The sequence below is a fragment of the Mytilus galloprovincialis genome, chromosome 13, assembly GCF_965363235.1.
Source record: "Mytilus galloprovincialis chromosome 13, xbMytGall1.hap1.1, whole genome shotgun sequence".
Lineage (NCBI taxonomy): Eukaryota > Metazoa > Mollusca > Bivalvia > Mytilida > Mytilidae > Mytilus > Mytilus galloprovincialis.
The window spans coordinates 20125164-20146695 of NC_134850.1; the positions used below are offsets into that span (position 1 = coordinate 20125164).

At 31.6% G+C, this 21532-nt stretch overlaps 1 protein-coding gene across 1 annotated transcript; it reads left to right on the forward strand.

The window, feature by feature from the left end:
• The first annotated feature begins 461 nt into the window (after positions 1–461).
• On the forward strand, positions 462–19467 carry LOC143057424 (uncharacterized). Its single transcript, XM_076230728.1, has 8 exons — positions 462–554; positions 8194–8489; positions 10612–10702; positions 11957–11988; positions 12915–13043; positions 13733–13935; positions 16677–16847; positions 19435–19467. The coding sequence occupies exons 2-8, from the start codon at positions 8219–8221 to the stop codon at positions 19465–19467; spliced, it is 930 nt and encodes a 309-aa protein (XP_076086843.1). The 5' UTR covers positions 462–554; positions 8194–8218.
• The last annotated feature ends 2065 nt before the right edge of the window (positions 19468–21532 follow it).

Sequence of the window (21532 nt, forward strand, 5' to 3'; positions counted from 1 at the left end):
ATGTGTTTGAGCTTTTGATATTGACATTTGATTACGTGCTTTCCAATTTTGCTTTTCGTAGGAGTTCGGTATTTTTGTTATTTTACTTTTTTCTACCTACTCCAATTATTCATTTGTTGAATATTTCGAATTTGAACTGGAAAATAGACACAACCCAGTAAACAATAATTTTTCTGTTTTATAATAAGTTATGAGATCTTGACCCACAATCTGTATTTAAAAAGTTTAAATATCTTTTTTTTTTTAATGATCGCTATACATAGCAACAATCACCACTGATTTTCTTTTACATTTGTTTTTCTAAATTTAGAATAATAGTTACCCTTAAAATTTAAAATTGAATAAACTGGATATTTGATACCAATATAAAATCAGGTAAATCTATGTAAAGGCGGTTGTGTGATTTAAAACGGTAATTAAAATAATACGACAGATAATTGAAGGGTTCCAATATATTTTTCATTACTTTCAATACTAATCGATAATTATTGACAACATTGCAACCCTGGTGTCTCTGATAATGTTATTCGGCCATTACTGTCCTCCACTCATGGGTATGTCATGATTAATATTTATGCTGTTTCTGAGCGTTTGACTGGGATTAAGTAAATATGTCTTTTAATATCTATTGGAATGTCCGTGTAATACATGGTCATTCATATAAATAACGTTTTGATGGTGCAAGATAAATTAACATTTTCCGCCTTTAAAATTGTTTTTCATCTATAAAAAAAAAAGCGATTTCAAACGGCTTTTATTTACCAAAATTTTTGTAGCAACTAATTGAAAACAATCACTTATTGATATTCTCTCTACAACTTTGTTCGTCTTATTTTGACGAATCCCTAGTTGTACCTCTAAATTCCTATAATTCCAGCAGTATCCGTTCAAACTGACAATCATAATCAAGTTTAGCATTCTTTACAGGTTAAATATTAGCTGGCCAGATTTTTTTTATATTTAATATTTGAAGCCGGAGGCGTAGCTGAGGGTTTAAAATGTTCATAAAACATGACCAAGTATTATCTCTCCAATTTATAACATATTTACATCTTCGAGTGACATACCAAAAATAAGCCATTCTCTGTAAAAGTCAAATTTTGATATTAGCTTACTTTTTGTGTTAACAGGGAAAGTAAAATGTGTTTAAGTCATTTAATGGTAATTTCAACGAATGAAATGAGAGAAATGAGATAGGTTCGTGATAATAAAAAAAAATAATTATTCAAAAATGAACATTTTCTGCTGGAGGTACAAATTAATCTTGTATATATGATACTTGTTCGTTTTAAAAAGCTTACAATGTTGTATAAATCATCTTTTCTAAAATTACATAACTTTTAATAATGACAAAACTTCACCAATAAATTGTTATTGATCTTTAGAACTTTAATAAAAATAGATTTAAATATTACACTAAACTTTTGTCTCCCTTCTAATTTTCTTTTGAGTGTACAGTCAAATTACATTGTTGAAATGTCAACCTAAAATGTTTTTATAATATTTTTTCTCCTGATTTCATTTGTAATGATTAGACAAAAAAAAAGGACTCTTAACTCTTTTTCATTAGTTCTTTTCACTAGAAAATATTGCCTACACAGCTACTTTTGCAAAGGTACTATTTCTGTACTAACAAAATGCAGTACTGGAAATATACTTTTAATATTTAGTACTATTTCTTTACTTTAAAACTATTGTTATATTTAGGTAATTGTATTTTACAGTACTTGATTTGTACTAAATATGTTGGTACAAAAATAATACAATATTCCATGTTTGAAAATCATAACTTTAAGAGATTTGAAATAGAAAAACTTTCAAAATGCTGAAAATGTAACGGTAGTAACCAAAAATCTGTAGTACCTAAATTTCAAGTACAAATAAAGGACTGTAAAATACAGGTACCTAAATATTACAATAATTTTGGAGTAACAAAATAGTACTGAATATTAAAAGTAGATTTCCAGTACTACAAATTTTTAGTACAGAAATAGTACCTTTGCAAAAGTAGCTGAGTAGGGGAATTGTACGCTTCTTTAGTGCAGTTTTTAAGAGTTCACTTTCATAATTAATTTAAAATGAAAAGTCATCATGTATATCATTTAATAGTGCATGGAAAGCCATGTGCTATAAAAAATAGAAGGGCAAATACTGATTTTTCATTGGGCAAGAACCGGTGAGTATGTTCAAACTAAAAAATCTGAACACTTTTCTTCTCTATATTTTTAAATATTTTCACGACCCAATTGAGAGAGTTCGTTATTAAAATATTATATGAAATCAATGGAGCTTGAATAACTGAAAGTAATTGATAGTGGACATCTGAGTGCAATGAATCAAATTCCTTAATATCGAATTTTTTATCAACTGAAAATAAATTTAATGATAGCAATAATTAGTAAATTACAAGTTTGTTTCCCAATTCCTTTTCCATTATCTAATCCAGCGTTTGCTTTATACATTATATTTCGTATACTCTATACGCTCATATCTTTATTCTTGTTCGAAGGCATGAATTAATACAATATATAGTGTTGCTGATTGTCCAGCAAGCACAGTGGACAACTGATTTTATTAATTATTCACATACATGTATCTTAATATATATAAATGTATATATATTTAAATTGAATAACTGAATAAATGAATAACTCGATCATGAAAGACCTCGCCAGACAGGAACAACCAAACAAACCCAACGATGGGATAAACTTGAAACCTGTGTCCGATCTAATCCAATAAGTCATCTTACGGGACATACTTGGGCGTGTTTTGTTTGGAAAACGTACAAATACATGTATCATAGTATATTCATAACATGAATGGAACTTGAATATTGCCCTGTCTACGGCGGGCTAGAAAGTGATAGTCTCAGTGGAAAGAAATTGCCGCTATAAAAATAATCACGTGTCTTATACCTATAGTGACGTAAACTTATAAAACAATACGCTAGTTCCGTACATACAATAATTTCTCCTTATACTAACGAAACGTGAGAAATTATTCTTTTACATACAATGATAATTTTTGCCTGTCATTTCTTTTGTGCACAATTTCCACTTGTGTCTGTGTAATATCGTATTTAGGTAAATTTTCATAATCAATTAAAACATATACAATAGTTTACAAGTATCATCGTCTGAATTATTCATCCTGTATAATATTTAAGAAATAATTCATGGCAGCCGTAGATTTGTTTTCATTTAACCACGGGTTGGGCATTTATATTCGATTATTTTACCCCGGCTGCCATGAATTATTTTCGATTCTTATAGGACACATTCGGTAATTTGGTTGACCGTGAAAGACCTATACATACGATACTGTTTTGGCTGTTCCGTTTTACCCAGTTTTGATAATATAAGTATTATTATATAATTCAATGATTATTTATTTTAATCACGTATATATTATCTTCTAATGTGATTTTATTCGTTCTGATGCGAAAACGAAGTTTTTCAAAACGCCCGGTATCAGTTGTCAGGATAGTCATATATGTTTATGTCAGCTATACATGTAAACAGTAAGCTTAATTTGTTAAAAAAAAATGGAGCAAATTGTTGCTTTTTAAATTATAATGACAGTCGAATTTAAATTTTCTTTAATTTTAATTGCTACATGAACAATTACCTATACAATTGTATTTTAAATTTTCTGTCATTTTGATTGCTACGTGATTATATATCTATATTATACATGACCTTATGACATATGAAAGACACATATTGTAAATTGGTATATTGCATATTTAAAAAAAAACAACTTGTACATGTTGTAAATCAAATCTTAAGATAATTAGATTCCTTATCCACTACTTACATTTGTAGATAGGATCTTCATTATTTTTTACACAAACATGGTACTATACTTCCATATAAGTAGTTAAGTCATAAGTGTTGTTTTTCTCTGTTGATAGATAATTGAAAACGCTTAGAAACTGGCTTTTATCAATTTTATCAATTTTATCTATTTTTTCATTTTTTTTTTACCTTATTTTTTGAAAAAAATAAAAAAGATCCAAACAATTTCATTTTCATTATTTTTTTACACCAACATAGTACTTGACTTCAATACAAGTAGTTTAGTCATACGTGTTGTTTTCCTCCGGTGATGAATAATTAAAAACTGTTAGAAACTGGCTTTTCTCAATTTTTACAATATTCTCTTTATTTTTGCATTTTTTAAACTTATTTTTTTTAAAAAAGAAAAAAGATACCAAAAATTTTATTTGATTTTTTTTTAACATAGTACTAGACTTCCATATAGGTAGTTTAGTCATAAGAGTTGTTTTCCTCCGGTGATGGATAATTGAAAACTGTTAGAAACTGTCTTTTTTCCTATACATTTCAATTAAAATTCGCAGTTTGAGCGCTTATATTGAATTTCTTTAAAAAAAAATGTCAAGTTCACAAAAATTTGTAAAAAGATATATATATTCCCAGTCAGTATGTTATACAGAAAGAGTAAAATATATGTTTGACCAAATTAATTTTGTTTAGTTGAAAAGTCACGCCTGATGCTCTCTTAAATAGTTATTAAAGGTACCAGGATTATAATTTAACTGTCAATGGTTTTGGTGTTAATCGTTCCATTTTCTACCTCATATAATGATTCACATGTTTAATATTTCGAATTTGCAAGTAGAATATAAACAACGCAGTTTTCTGGTCTACAATAAGTGTTGAGATCTTGACCCCCAATCTGCATTTAAAAAGTTTAAATATCCTTTTAATTGAATGCAATACATAGCAACACTGATCACTGATTTTCTTTTACATTATTTCTTAATTTAGAATAATTGTTACCCTTGAATATAAAATCGAATGAACTGGATTTTGTACCAATATAAATTCAGTTAAATCTAAGTAGAATTCGAACGTAAGAGGCAATAATACATGTAATAATTCAAACGATAAGAATAAAAATAAAAGATAAACGAAGGATACACACATATTTTCATTACTTTCAATGAAAATCAATCATTGTCAACATTGCATCCGGGTGTATCTGATAAGGATACTTGACCATTACCATCATCCCATCTTGATTATGTCACTAATAATAGTGCTGTGATTGGACGTTTGACAGAGATAATTTCTTTGAATGTCCGTCTAATACATTGTCATACGTATAAATAGCATATTAAAGTTGTTGGATAATAAGGGACGACATCAAAATATCCATGTAAGTTAAAAACTGAATTCAATAGATTGGGGGTTGGGCAATCGTCACAACTTGGCCGAATCTGTACCTCGGATGGCGGCTAGAAAAACGATTTTTTTTTATAATGACGGGTATCATTTGACGATGGTGGGAGATAATTCAACGATGACGGGATGATTTTGACGTTGGCTTAAGATGTTTTAACGATGGCGGGCCGCCATCAATAAACAGGTCATGGTGATCCCTAGCTATTGCAGTGAAATGGCGAATCTTGTGTTTTTGAGTGACTGTGGTGAAGGGTAATTAGGTCTTTCCACTTTTCTGTGGAAAGATCTATTGTTTTTCTTCTGATTATTTTTTTTTTTTTTTTCTTCCGCCTAATTTTGTTCTTGCGATAAACATTTGTTTCGCAATATGTCGCTTAGATATTTGGTATATGATATCGAACAGTTTATGCACTTTTGAAATTTACCCTGCGTAAACGAATACTTTTCTTTGTAGGAGTTATCTCCCCTAACACTGTTTTCCTTGTTAGCGCATCTCCTTCGCAACCGTAAAAGATTATGACAAATTTATTTTACAAAATTGCTCGTTATATCCTTCGCATGATTTGTCCTATTTTGACCGAAGCGATATGACCGCTCCATATGAGAGTTATTTCCCCTTATGCATCTGATATAAGTGATATGAATTTCTATCTTATAAATCATAAGTGATAGAGACCTAGGATCTTTTGATTTGAGGTCCTTGGTCCCAAAAATGAAAATTAGGTCAAGGTCAAAGGTCAAGGTCATATTCTAATATTTGAATTTGGCTTATTTTCACTTATATCCAAAGACTGTATAAGATATCAACAAATTATTTTTACTAAATTGTTAGTTGCGACATGTCGTAAGATGTAAATTTTGATTGCAAGCGTACGTTGAATGTAAAAGGGAGTTTTCTCCCCTATTGTATTTAAAAATACGCGTTTGGTGATATAACTCATTAACTAAATATAATAAAGACCTATGGTCTTTTGATTTGAGGTCCTTGGTTTATGACCTTGAAACTGATCTCAAGGTCATAGCTTAATTTGACGTTCTAGATTTTGACCTTTGCTTTTATTCTATATGTATACATGATAAAGATATACAACTTTTAGAAAAAGATATCAAACCATTTAACCTTGTAAAAAACAACCGGAAGTGACCTTTTGTAAACCGGAAATAGCTATTTTTTTGTACTTTTTTATATAAAAGTATATAGAACCAGATATTTTTGGAATCAGTGTCAAGTAAATATTCAAATATAATCGGAAGTTACATTTTTCAAACCGGAAGTAACAAATTATCTCCCTTATTTAAAAAAAATGTATGGAAACAATATATTTTTGGAATCAGCTTACTAGGAGCTATCATTTGACGATTGAAATGACATTTTAAACTTAGTTTCACAACTTTTCATATCAAAATACATTGTTTTGATGGAAAGACCTTCAATTGTTCTCTGAACAATTGGTTTTTAATTTTACTCCATTGATTGTTTCTCCGATTTTGAAGTGTCTTTCATTTAAGATGATCAATCATTTAAGGGACATTTAGTACGTTGTGTTATGGTGACGGCCCGTGCTAGATGCCCTACTTTGTACTTTTTTCAATGTTATTTTTTGTTTGTGGGTGTAGAGACCCCACACTGAAGATAATTAATTATAGGTTTGATCGTACAAACATAGATTTCATATCCAAACTTTTTGTTTCTCCCTTAAAAAAAAAACAAAAAATATTTGCTTTAGCAGTGAGTCCTTACGATTGATATCCCATGACATGTTGTTGGATAAAGTGATACCAAGATAAAAAAAAAAAAAAAAAAAAAAAAATAATAATATTTTGATTTGTTGACAGATTACAAAATGTGGTCTTTTAGTACATATAGTTATGTTTGTATGCATGTAAATGTACTATTGTTACAGTGAGTTAGTTGCACTTTCCAGGGTGGAATTGAAAACCCCAAGTACAAAAGACATGAATTTAAAAAAAACAGATCCTTTTTTTAAGCTAGATATAAAAAAAACACTGTTTAAAAATGTCATGATTGCCAATTTAACAGTTAATTGTTTTTCTACACATGAAAAAAAAAAATTGGAAAATTGTTTTTGGTGAAAAAAATATATTCACTTTGGACTTTTTGAATATCGAAAAGGAAAGAAGAAAAAAACTTGTGTCTGGTCACCTACTTTGTTTAATCAAGTTAGTTAGTTTAGTGTGATATATGCCTTCTATTCAATGGTGAAAGACATTTATTAAAGTCATTGGAGTTTGGAAGAGGTGTACTTATCTATTCAATTTTCTATTATATCCCAGATATGCAAAAGCCTTTTACTAAAAACTGACTAGAATTTTAGACAGCCCTCATCAGTATCATTGACATGAACAAATAAAGGTGATCTCAGGTGCTGTGAAAGCAGGGTAATCAGATCCTGCTCCATTAGAGGTACCTGTTGTAAGTAAGTACAAACCTGGTGATAAATCTAATTTGGTAGATCATAATTAGAGAAAAAAGGAGAAATGGGGTTATAAAAATTGGAATATACAAATGTATCCATCGTCATCTGTGAAAGATGGTCAACCACCGTTTGGTAGCATCTGTTTTTTCAAAGTATAAATTCAACTTACCCACTTATAATTCTTGATTTGATATCTTCCTTGAAGAGCAGCAACTCATACAATAAAGCTTACTCCCATTTTAATTATGTGCGATTTTATTCTTTATTTCCTACAAAATCCCTCAGGACTCAGAAAAGGAATTTCATAGAGCCAAATCATGCAATATGTGCTTAAAACTTTGATATACTGAATCTTTCTGTTGGAAAGGTACAAAAATCATTAATATTTTCAACAGTATAAAAAAAGTCATTTTTAAGTTCAGTGAAAAATCGAAAGTGAATTTGATAGGATCAATGCTAGCAACTTTTTCTCAAAAATCCCGAAGACGGAATGATCTGTTTATAGATAATTTTTATGAAATTCTTTGTGTTTTCTTCTTTTCCAGAGTAATGGGTTAAAATTCTTTCGTGATGGCTACGAATTCTCCGAGAAGCGACAGGACATCTGTGTCTGCTAGAAGCGACAGACCATCTGTGTCTGCTAGAAGCGACAGGTCGTCTGGGTCTGCTAGAAGCGACAGGTCATCTGTGTCTGCTAGAAGCGACAGGCCATCTGTGTCTGCTAAAAGCGACAGGCCATCTGGGTCTGCTAGAAGCGACAGGCCACCTGTGTCTGCTAGAAGCGACAGGCCATCTGGGTCTGCTAGAAGCGACAGGTCATCAGTGTCTAACAAAAAGCCCGGTATGAAGTTTAATGTTAATGAATATAGATTTTTGATAGTTCATGAAACTGAAGGTATTTAAGAAAAAAACCACTAACTTTTATCTCTATAGTTTGATAAATATCTACTTGTAGATAAATAGTTGTTTTATGAATGTACTAAAATTAACTTGTCTATATTGCTAATTAAAAAGAGGATATCAGCCCCTATCTGTTATGCTATAACCTCCCTTTGTTACATTGTTTGTATTTATAGAATAACTAATCGAAGAATTCAAATTGAGAAAAATATTCAACGAGTGACCGAACAAGACATTAACAACACGAATACGCGCAGCGTATGAGTTAATTATCAGTGTTGTTCGGTCACGAGTTGAATATTTTTCGATATTTGAATTCTTTGACTAGTTATTCTTTTTATTACATTCGCAAATCTGCTTTTTTTTATGAAATTAAAGTATAAAATGTAAGGAACTATATCTTTTTCTACGCATTCACAAATTGTTTTGATCCGACGTTATCGACGTCTTGACAACGCCTATTGTTGTATGACGTCAGAGTAGTGAAATAACCACGTTTATTTCACATGTGAAATTATCGGTTTTTATTTCACTGGGAAATCAATGTAATTGATTGCAACCAATGTAGTAATTTTATACAAACATTGCTCAAATGAAAAGTTGTCACACATCAACGATGTTTGTCTCTGCTGCACGCATTAATGCTGTTTTGAGTTAATGTTTCGTGTTTGTGAGGTGTTATGGTTGAAAAATTACAATGATGTTTCGACCCATTTTGAATTTTTATGAAAAAAAAAACATGCAAATAAAAAATATAGTATGACTGCCAATGAGATAATTATTCAAAAACACCAAAAGGACTAAAATGTGAACAACTACTGATCACCATTCGACCTATAAAACCTATACGATATATTGTAATTTGGACTAGCAAAAAGTAAAATAACTAAATTACAGAACTCCAAGAAAAAATCAAAACGGAAAGTCCATTTATGAAATGACACAATCAAACGCTCAAATACATCTAACGAATGAAAAACAACTTTCATATTCCTGACTTGGTACAGGCATTTCCTTATGTGGGAATTGGGGAATTTAATCTAGTGTTATAGCTAACATATAGTGAAAATATTATAAGTACCGATCCACATTAAAAAAATAATCAACACTAGATTAACAGTTATAGGTTAAAATGTACAAGGACAAAAAGGGGAGCTTGAACACGTTATTATAATGGAAAACAACGTCAGTATCTAGAATATATATTTGAAGACCATCATGTTTTATTTGTAAAAAGTACAATCACAAAAATACTAAACTCAAAGGAAAATTCAAAACGGTAAGTTCCAAATAAAATGGCAAAATTAAAAGCTCAAACAGATCAAACGAATAGATAACAACTGTCATATTCCTGACTTGGTACAGACATTTTCTTATGTAGAAAATAGTGGAATAAACCTGGTTTTATAGCTAGCTTAACCTCTCACTTGTATGACAGTCGCATCAAATTCCATTCTATTGCAACTTATTCATTACCAAGGTTTAAATTAGATTATCTTCCTGTACTATAATAACTGGATTTAAAAATGATTTAAAATTACGAATGATGATTGTATGCAAGATACATTAGATACTAATAAAGTGTGAATTATGTTGCTCGTGTTTTTCCCCTTCAAAATTGAAGCTATACATAAAGGCACAGGTGTTACAAAATCCAAAAAGGTAATTAAATGACCTTTTCTGTCTACATGGTCTATACAAATAGGTTTTACTTCATTTATTTATGAGTTTTTTTTTTTATCAGTAGATAACAATAATAAGATATCATATATATATTTTCATACTACCGTATAGCGGGTTATTTTCGCGGGTGTAAAATTTCGCGATTTTCATTGAATAAGGTATGCGAAATATTTTGGCGGTTATTATTTTGGCGGATTCAAAACTTTTATCAATACCTTAGCATATACATTTTGAATTTGGCGGAATTTATTTTGGCGATTTTGTTCTAGCCGCGAAAATAAGCGAAAATTTACACTCCGCGAAAATAACCAGCTATACGGTATTCAATCTGCACTTAAAAAATTCTAATGTGTATGTTATTGTGTTTTTGTTTGTCATAGGTATAACACGAATTTTATCCTTAGTTGATGAAAGTTTAATGGTCAAGAAATCACAGTCATCAAAATCGAAAGTGGCAAAACCTGTTACAAAGTATGTCTGATACAACTTTCTCCCATTACATATTATTATTCCATTCATGTTTATTCAAGAATCACCGATTTTCTTTTCTTTCGCTGTTATCTTTACCAAAGTGTGACTTGAATTAAGTTGACATATGTAATCTTTTCAATTTGTTCTCGTCAATGATATGCATGAAATATTTGTCACTGGACGTAAAGCAAAAAACAATAAATCAACCTAGTTTTCCTATTCTCCGCCTTTCTGAAACCTTGTGTACGCACTTTATATCCTTATAAATAAGAAGATGTGGTATGAGTGCCAATGAGACAGCTCTTCATCCAAGTAGCAATGTTTAAAACGTTTACAAATATAGGTAAAAATACGGCCTTCAACACAGAATATTGGCTCAAACCGAACAAAAAGCCATAAAGGACCCCAAAATGACTAGTGTGAAACAAACTAAACAGAAAAAACCGAATAGCACGCTGTATTAACAAGTGAAATAATTCAAACAGAAAAAAACCAGTCTAATAAAAAAAAAGGAAACCCCTATGAACCAAACCTTCAAACGACTTCCACTGAACACCTGGCTCTTTATTCAAAACATTTGCATACACATGCACCGGGCTTAAACGTTTTAACTGGTGTAATCTTTCACTCTTACCTGAGACAGAAGTGTAACATGACAACATTAAAAGACACACTATGAAATATCAATCGAAATTGTCTAAATATTGCGCCGAGTTGTGTCTCATCCTGATAGGGTGTTGACCTGGCATGCAGGATGTTAAAGATCTGATCCTTAATTTTGAATTAAGGAAGTTCGCAAGCCTTGTTTTGGAATTTTTGTTAGATTTTCAGAATCCTCTGGTTTTATCCATTCGAAAGCCTTATAATGTTTAACTCATTGACTCCCATTTTTCTTTTTATAAATCTTTACATGTATAATTATAAGTCATCTTTAAAAGTCTTATAAATTATTGTAAATATACGTATAGATATCGTCAAATATCAGCCGAATGACACAATGTGAAGTATTTTTGCTTGTTCGCTCCGCTCATTCGCCAAACAGGTTCACATGGTGGCTCGCGACTGATATTTTACGATATCAATGTGTAGAAATCCCAATAATCTGTACATAGCATGCACATACAGGTAATTTCCCTCACATTTATTCAACTAGCTAGAACATTGATATGACTTCCTGTACATGTTGCATTTACCCTGTATATTGTATTGCGTTTAATTTCAGCAAAATAAAGATTGAATATTTATCTCTTGCAGAAATATACAGCGGACAATAAGTCGAGAAGAAAGTTAGTTCCTTTATATTTCTGACAGCATTGTGTTGTAGATACATTATTTCGAAATGAAACGTATTTCATAATAAACAGACAATTGTACTGTGAATGTACTATTAGTTGCAGTCAAATTACATTGATCATATATACTAATATTTAGTATGATTGACCATGAGACAACTCTCCACTAGAGACGACTAGGTCACCCTATCGCAATGAGCATAGCCCATACTGCATAGTCAGCTAGGAAAGGACCCGAAATGTAAACAAATCAAACGAGAAACCTATGGTGTTTAAGGGGGTAGACCTTAGTTCAGGGAGATAACTCTTTAAATCATCAGTACGTTAAACTTTGTAAAAGTCAAGTTCATCAATGTATTTTAAGCATTTACCTGAAACAGATTGAAAATAATCTATGTAACATAGAAGCTTAGAATATATTTTTAAAAATGGTTGACACAAACGTACTGATGATTTTAAAAGTTATTTCCCTTAACCTAGGTCTACCTCCTTAATTTAATGCAAAAATATCAGTCCAAATAGGCTTTGCTCATCAGAAAAATACATAAAGAAAGGCATCTAACAAAAACGCACAGTGGATGTTGACCGGTTATTAAGCATCCGCATTGAAAGACATAGGGTAAAGATCCAAAAATACTTGCAGTTACTGACAGCTAGTTCAAAGCCAATAACAACTTTTGAAAAAACAATCATGCATCTAACACGAACGAAAGTTTTCATTGAAGATTTTTATATTTACTTTTTCGTTTGCCCAAAATACACTTCATGTAGAGAAACTTTCGTCAATAATCTTAATTGGATTTCTATCCACTTTTGATAGATATTACAATTTAACTGTGTCGAGTCGAGAAATATCGTAGAAGAATTGTTGCAGTGATGGAATCTATTTGTTAATATAAATAAAATGATTTTTTTGGTAGGTAAAATAACGGAAGAACAGACAAAGAAAGCTGAAGCTAAGTTTGAGAGGTTATTGGAAGGATGCTTGGATGATTTACCTAATTTACCTCACTCTACAGTCAGAATATTTATGAGCTCTACTTTTTCTGGTATTTATCACATTATTTATTGTTATTGTAGCCCATGTAAAGAGGTACTAGTACTAGTAATAGATGAATTATTTGTCGAATCTTTCATCTCCCATAACCAATATTACGGTGACCTATAGTTGTTAACTTCTGTGTCATTTTGGTCTCTTGTGGAGAGTTGTCTCATTGGCAATCATTCCACATCTTCTTTTTTTTTTATATTATATCTATAAGCTTTTCTCATTTTTTATATGTATTTTTGCCTGGCAGCCAGAGGATATTAAGATTTTTTTATAAGTTATAGCCGTCTTAATTTTAGATTTTTAATGTTAGAACTAATTAGAGAATTAATTGCATGATTTAGCACTACAAAAATGAGAATGCATGACATCCTAAAGATTCAAAAACAAAAAGATCACAATTACATTTTAGTAAGTCTGTCATAGGCGGGTGCATGCATACTATTTGTTGGGTCTCTATGAACATGCTTTCTATTAGATGTAGAAAATGGCTGCCTGAGTAAAAATCATTGGTCATCTCTGAAATCACAAGGCACATTTAAAACATGAATTATAGATCAGACGTTTCTTGTATTTCTCTTTAAATCATGTAAATACAAAGCAAACTTAAAGGAAGGAGACTGGCTCTGTTTTGATTTTACAAATACTTTTCTTCTGGTTTAGGTTATATTTGTTATGTTAATAATTCAGATATGAGAGCTGAAAGAAATGCCATCGTCAGAGAAGTCATTCCAATCCTAGAGGAGTATTGTGCAAAATATGACCTTGACTTTCAGATGGTAGATATGCGCTGGGGTGTAACAGAAGATAGTATAAATGACCATAGTGTGGGAAAAATTTGTTTGCTAGAAGTTGAAAATTGTCAGAACCTTTCTTTAGGACCTAATTTCATTGTAAGTTGAAGACATTCAATCAATACTTTTCTAGTCATGTTTCAAAACGTATTTTACTCTAATGTACTAAAATTTCTTCCAAAAGTTATCGGGTTTGATGATAGTAGATACTCAAATTAATTGAATATTGGTGGTTGAATTGCCTTTAAGATTTTTCGGTCTTTTTTGCGCGTCACTGATTAATCTTTTGTAGACGAAACGCGCGTTTGGCGTATATACTAAATTTAGTCCTGGTATCTATGATGAGTTTATTTACAACCGCTGGGTCGATGCCACTGCTGGTGGAGATTTATTTCCCCGAGGGTATCACAAGCCCAGTAATCAGCACTTTTTGTGCTGACATTAATTGTCATTGATATGGTTATATTTAATAATTTACTGTTTACAAAATTTTGGAATGTTTTAAAATACTAAGGCTTTTCTACCTCAAGCATATATTACCTTAGCTGTATTTAGCAAAACTGTTAGGAATTTTGGTTTTCAATGCTCTTCAACTTAGTGCTTTATTTGGCCAGTTTAAAACGTTTTTGGATTCGATCGTCACTGATGAGTCTTTTGTAGACGAAACGCGCGTCTGGCGTATATACTAAATATAATCCATGATGAGTTTATTTGCAATGAATGAACTTGGACCTTTACCATTTGATATTTAAAATCATTTTTTTCATTTCACTAGTAGTGAATATTTTATTTACAAATACATTTGTTATATAACAGCAGTATTTACTTTATGATATCTACCGAATAATGACAAAACGGGAGATACTGACTGAACATTTAAAAAATAACAAAACTAACATTTTTTACCCAAAAAAAATCAATAATCGCATTTTATCAACACGTAATGAACGAAAATATATATCATTCCTAAATTCTTGCAACTGGAATTGTGACTTTCGTATCTATCATATCAGGAGACGGGTAGTACCTCATTTTTGAAATCATAGATATGCTTAAGGTAGATCCCGACACGAAGGGAAATAACCCAATTACGACTGGTTCCCTATATTTACGCGCAAATGTGACGATTAGAAATCGGAGACCTGGGAACAGTCATAGTGTCGACTGGTAACAAATAAACAACAACGATGGCTCGTTTCCGGAAGAACGGGAAACTAAATAAAAAGCTCTTGAAATGCAAGAAATTATTTGCAAATCTGACTTTCAATGTAACAGACAGATAATCATGAACTTTGTCTTCCACTTTCTTTGTAAACATTTGTTTTAGATATTGTTAAGAGAAAAATAGAGATAACAAAGTTTAACTAAGCTCAACCATTTAACTGTACAGTTAAACATAGAAACGGAATTGATCTTTATCAACTTGTTTTCATTGATATCACAACTAATTTATTATATACACATAGAAAAAAGTATTGCAACACCAAATTGAAATTGAAATTAAAAAAACACTCTTTATTTTTTGGTGATATAATTTGGTAAAATAGAACTAGTTAAACATTATTTAAGTATCACATGAGTTTAATCAATAGATATCGACTCGATAAGTTTTTATCTGCACATGCAGCTACTGTATCCGTAAACAGCAAAATAGATGTTTTCATCCTCATTGTTTTCAACACTTTAAATAACCAAGTTTTTAAAGTTATGTGATTGACACCTTGTAATGGGTCCTTGACAACTCTTAACTGCAGCAAGATGGCAGATTATCAGCATAAGAGAAGCAGGGATGTCGCTGTAACAACATACGTATTGTTGGTCATCACCATTCCACTATAAGTCGTTTTGAGAATAAAAATCAGACAATAAACGCTATTAAAGACCTTCCAAGATAATAAAGACCCCCTATACCATTTGCTAGGGAAAATCAAGCATAATGAAGGTTGGTCAGAAGGAAACCCATTGCATACAAGACAATCCTAAAAAAAGAGTGTGGCCATACAGGAGCCTTTTAACAAGAACTGTTCGAGATCGACTATTCGCTACTGGTTATCGTGCGACAATACCATTTCGTAGACCTTTGCTAACGAACAGACACACAGTTTTCCGTATCACACGTAGTGCAGAGCTCGCCAAAGTTGGAAATTAGCCTCGTGGAGGAAGATCCAATGTTCAAATGGAATTCGGTTCATCTTCCTTGGCCCGATCGTAGCCCGGATTTGAACCATATCGAGCATATTTGGGACACTATTGGGCGGAAAGTGCGCGAAAGGACACCCCAGTTCAAACACATCATGAAATAAACAATGCCTTTCATCAGAAATGGTTGCTGCTACCTTAGTAACAAATTAGTCGATTTATGGCAGGAATCAGAAGACGTTAAGATGCGGTTATCTGTTTGAATGGAGGCTGCGTACAAAGTACTAATTCTTTGGCGTATAACGAACAACCATGATGTGAACAGTCATCTGAACATTAATTTTGAAATGTCTGACATTGTAAAGTTCGACTACAGTAAAAGTTGTAAAATGCACTTTTTTGTACAAAAAACACTTCATTTTGTTATTAAAATTGTGGTTATATAAATCATTTTTTTTCAAACATTTTTTGTTCGTTTCAATGCCAATGTTATCATAAACTATGTTTCAATAATATTATACATATATTTTATTATATTTCATCCAAAACAAGGGGCTGATTTTTCAAGTTTTAAAAAATCAAGGTGTTGCAATACTTTTTTCCATGTGTATATATACTTTCCTACATGTTAAATCAATTTTAAATTTTGAATTTCATTGTTTACACGTTGTTTATTTTTTTATTTTATTGTTATATTTTAGTTTATATCAGGTGACAGATATGGATTTAGACCAATCCCAGTAGAAATTGATGAGGAAGAATTTGATACTTTAAAGAAACTAGCCAAGAAAAACTCTTTATCTGATACCAAACTATTGGATATTTGGTATTTATTAGATAAAAATGCTATACCACCACGGTACATTTTACAGGTATGTTTAATGTTGGTATTGTGCTTTGATTAAAATGTATTCATAAGTATCTTCATCTTTAAAAAAAACCCATCACGTTACAGTTTCAAATGTGGCTGGTGCTGGTAAAACGTTTTTCCTTGACCGTAGTACTGATATAAAGTGATGCGATACTTTATGAACAGATGTGGATAATTTTGATTTGAACTTATCTAGTCAACTTCATTTTATTTTTCTGAAATTGACAAAAAAGGTCTATTGGTGTAATAATGACTATAAATATATATTTATATACATAAAAATATATTTTCATATTTATATGTAAGATAAATCAAATACCATTTATTGGGGTCAAGTGTTAATGTTCTTTTTGAATGTTAGATAGAAGAAAAACATGCACAGCAACAAGAAACCTGATATTCAAGTTTTTCTCTTTAAAGCCATTTAAAGACAAACAAAAAAAGACAGTGAGTGACTCGATATGTACTATTTCTTCTAAATCTGCCATAACCTAGAAAATGTTTTGAATTGTAACTCTTTCAGCCAATCATATCACAGTTTGTTTGTTCTTACTCTGCCATAACCTTGTAACTGTTTTAATATCAATTCTTTCAGCCAATCAGATCACAGTTTAAACACTTTGGCGATCACTCTGGTGGATGTGATAAACTAAGAGCTAAAGATAACACGGGTTGGTCGGAAACCTCTACATCTCTACAGACAGTGTTAAGGAAAGCAGCAACACTAGCCTGTGAAGCTAAACAACTCAGCGAGGACAAACTTCACACATACTTATATTCAGGTTGGAATTCTTTTTAGAAAAACAAAATGAAAAACAAACTTCAATTAAGGTTTCAATAAAGTCAACTTAATTATTTCAGAACATAGAAATACCATGCATTCATACCAAAATGTAGTCTTTAGAATGTTTTGAGGACTGATCAATATGTGATTGAGTGGGGAGGACTGGAGGTATTTAAATTATTATATATTTTATGCCTTTTAAAAGTACTCCTCTCCATGTCCTTTATATGTAAATATATAAAGATAAAAGACAACTTAATAAAAAGCAATTTTAAAAAAGGACGAACGATGCCAGAGGGACAGTCCCACTCATAGATCGAAAATAAACTGACAACGCCATGGCTAACAATAATAAGACAAACAGACAAATAATAGTACAGAGGACACAAGATAGAAAACTAAAGACTAAGCAACACGATCCAGATCAAAATATGGGGGTGATCTCAGGTGCTCCAGAAGGTTAAGCAGATCCTGCTCCTCAGGTGGCACTCGTCGTGCTGCTTAAAATACATTTGGCATAGCCCTTTTCAATTTTTATTTTCTTGAAGGCTTAATATGAATGAAACAGGACGACATAAACATTTTCTAACATAACTATAAATTCTAATATGACAAAATTCTTTCGCTTTGTGAACAAACCCATGCTCTTAATCCAATACAATTTGTTTGCACATGCGTATTTTGACTTTCTCAGAATAAATTCATTTATTATGATTGTACATGTAATGTATTGCATTTCGAAATTGAAATATACAACTGTTCATGCTGGCTGTTCAAACTCCTTTCTCTGAAACATCACAGTGCCAGCCGTTTGCTTCTTTACAAACAAAAAAAGGGAGGTTCATGGAAGAGCCTCAACAAACGCTTTTACACTTATACTTATCGGATATAGAAATTAACTTCATTGTCCTATTCAGAATCTTTAAATATTACATATAATGTAACTTTTTTGTCATACATGTACCTATATTGATGTTCCCTTATACGTCTTAATTTAATTTGCACTTTCAATAAATCGTACAAAATAAATCTTTGTTTCAAAAAAGAAATATCTCGCATGAGTCTCGTTTTATCCTGTCCAGAACTATAGAAAAATATTCACATAACATTTCATTGCATATAAGAAAATAACCATTACTGTAAGTTAACCAATCAAATTTCCCCCTATCTTAACCTATGTACCAGCATTAATAACCTTGTAAACTCAAGTTTCCAAAATATTCTATAGAAACCCTAAATAAAAAAGTTATGGTGTTTTGAAATACCGAAGATATATGTTCATGACCCAGAAATATTTTACTGCATGAAATGTAGGATTAATAACTTACAACTGTCAAATTCAAGGGAATGTTTTTTTTGCGACCTGTTTTCGTATGCTACCGGATGTGACGTACTATGATTTGGTGATATTACAACTAAACACCGAAAAATTAAAACGTTTACATACAGTATAGACATATGTCTATAATTAGATGAAGACCTTATAGAGACCCCTATATTATGTGTTCTATGTTATTATTGCTGTTGAATTTAAGTGGACATTGCATCTCCATTAATACATATTTCATAAATGTAATGGAACCAGAAACGAAAGGTTTCAACCTTACTCAGCAGTAATAATGATGTCCATTGCGAAAGTTTTGCATGGAATTCTAGTCTGTTACAACCCAAACCTTCTTTAATTCATGCTTTTGTCAGACATTCCATATTTTACTCTGTTTAATGATAAAGAGACTCAGCAGTGCAGATGTGACTCAGGGGTCTGTGTATTTTAGTTATTAATTTAATACAATTTGTTTTAAAGTTACTGAGATTGAAGTCACTAAAGGTATTTTGACTGCCAAAGAACCCAACCGTCATACCAGTATCTATCAGAGAGACTTACATGGCTTGGATGTCACAGATGACACAATTAAAAAATACGTTGACACTACAATGGAAGATGGAAAGGTACTTATATTATTTGAACACTATCAATACTTTTGTAGGATAAAAGATGATGATAATGGTGATGGATGACGGCTTAAAGTCAAGTGGCATATTGATTTGCATATTCAGGACGATAAAATGTAAATCTAATATGAGTATTAATCCTGCTTTGTACTTTACCAACATGCATAGCCAAATTTTGAACGTGCTAGTGAACAAGGTAACAGTCCACAGGAAGACATATCTAGTTATTCGGACAAATGATTCTTAGTAGATCAGTCTTTGCTCATACTCCTTAATGCTCATGCTCATCGGAGAAATGGCAAATACCAATTTTAAATCAAACTCTCGACCTCCAACACTTGAGGCAAATACACTACCGTGAGACTACACAGGAAGTGACAATAAAAAGATATTGGACACTTCATGTATATAGTCAAAACAGAAAATGAATAGATCTACAAGCCACTGGAGTTGAAAATTTGTAACCATCCTTTTACCTAATGACAAAACTTAAATTAAAAACTGTTGCAAGTAATATTTTAATATTTTAATAACTTCATGAATAAAATTAAGACTGTTTATTATAAATAACAAATGACTTATACTATTTCTCCATATAACATTTATATTCTTGTTCCTTATGCAACAAAGGTAATACTATAGTGTTATTAACTGGCTGTTTCTGCATTGGCACTGGTATAGATTCAAGGTTTGCTGTATTGGCTTCGAGACCCGTTAATAACACTATAGTATTACCTTTGTTGCATAAGGAACAAGAATATAAATGTTATATGGAGAAATAGTATAAGTCATTTGTTATTGCAGAAACAGCCAGTTCATAACACTTTTATTAAATAATTATAAGAGAATTAAAAACCGGAAGTGAACGTCCCGTATTAGCCCATGGGCCAATACAGCTTTTTTCCCGCTTTTTTCTGTATTGGCCCTGTTTTTTTCGTTTCATTAAGACATTACAAAACATTGCACATCATTTAACCTGTTTATTTTATGACTTTAATTTAAAAAATATTATACCAATGTTTTTATGCATAACGATACTTCCAGAGTTAAGTAATGGCGTAAGAAAATTGAAAACCGGAAGTGAACGTCCTGTATTAGCCCTAGGGTTGATACGGCTTTTTTCCCGCTTTTTTCTGTATTGGCCCTGTTTTTTTCCGTATTGGCCCTGTTCGAAGAGCAATATTAAATCTTGATTTATATCGACAGTGGAACGTTTTTAGTATTGCACATGCTGATTTATCCGTATTGGGGCTTATTTGCTCATATCATTTAATAAATGCATAGACAAATCAGATATCTGTCATATATATAACTCTCAGAAACGTGTTCATCCCTAAGCGTGTCCCATACATTCAAACATGTCTTTTCGACGTCTCTGAATTGCAAAACTTGTCTACGTTCTAAAGGGCGCAGCATCGTATCTATTTTCTTAAGAACACCCGTACGTACCCATTCCCCCACACGTGTCTATCATCCTTCACCGAAGTGTGACTCGAGAAAAGAATTTGGTCAATTAGACCTTCTTTCGATTGACAGTAAAACTCTGCCATCCATCGGGCGTAAAAGTGTAAAGGTTCGCAGCCACGTCCGGTGATATGTGGGACATAAAACCCTAATTCTCGTGTATATTCGTTGTCACGTGAAATTGGCACCGTGATTTTTGTCGAATTTTTTTTTTAAATCAGCCGTATTCGTTCGAGATGATGTTTTTCCATTAGCGGAAGAAAAAGCCTTTCCAAATATCCACTTCTGTCCTATCTTTTATTGTGTTTGCACTGCATAATCCTGACCTTCAAGATTATTTACCTTGTGAAACCGCCATGCTGGTTTCTATCGGGATCCCTTATTTACATAACATTCGTTACTCTCCGGTAATATCCTTTTAATTGATGTGATACAATTTCCCACGCTTTTTGCATTAAAACAATAAAGATTATGAAAAATTCAGA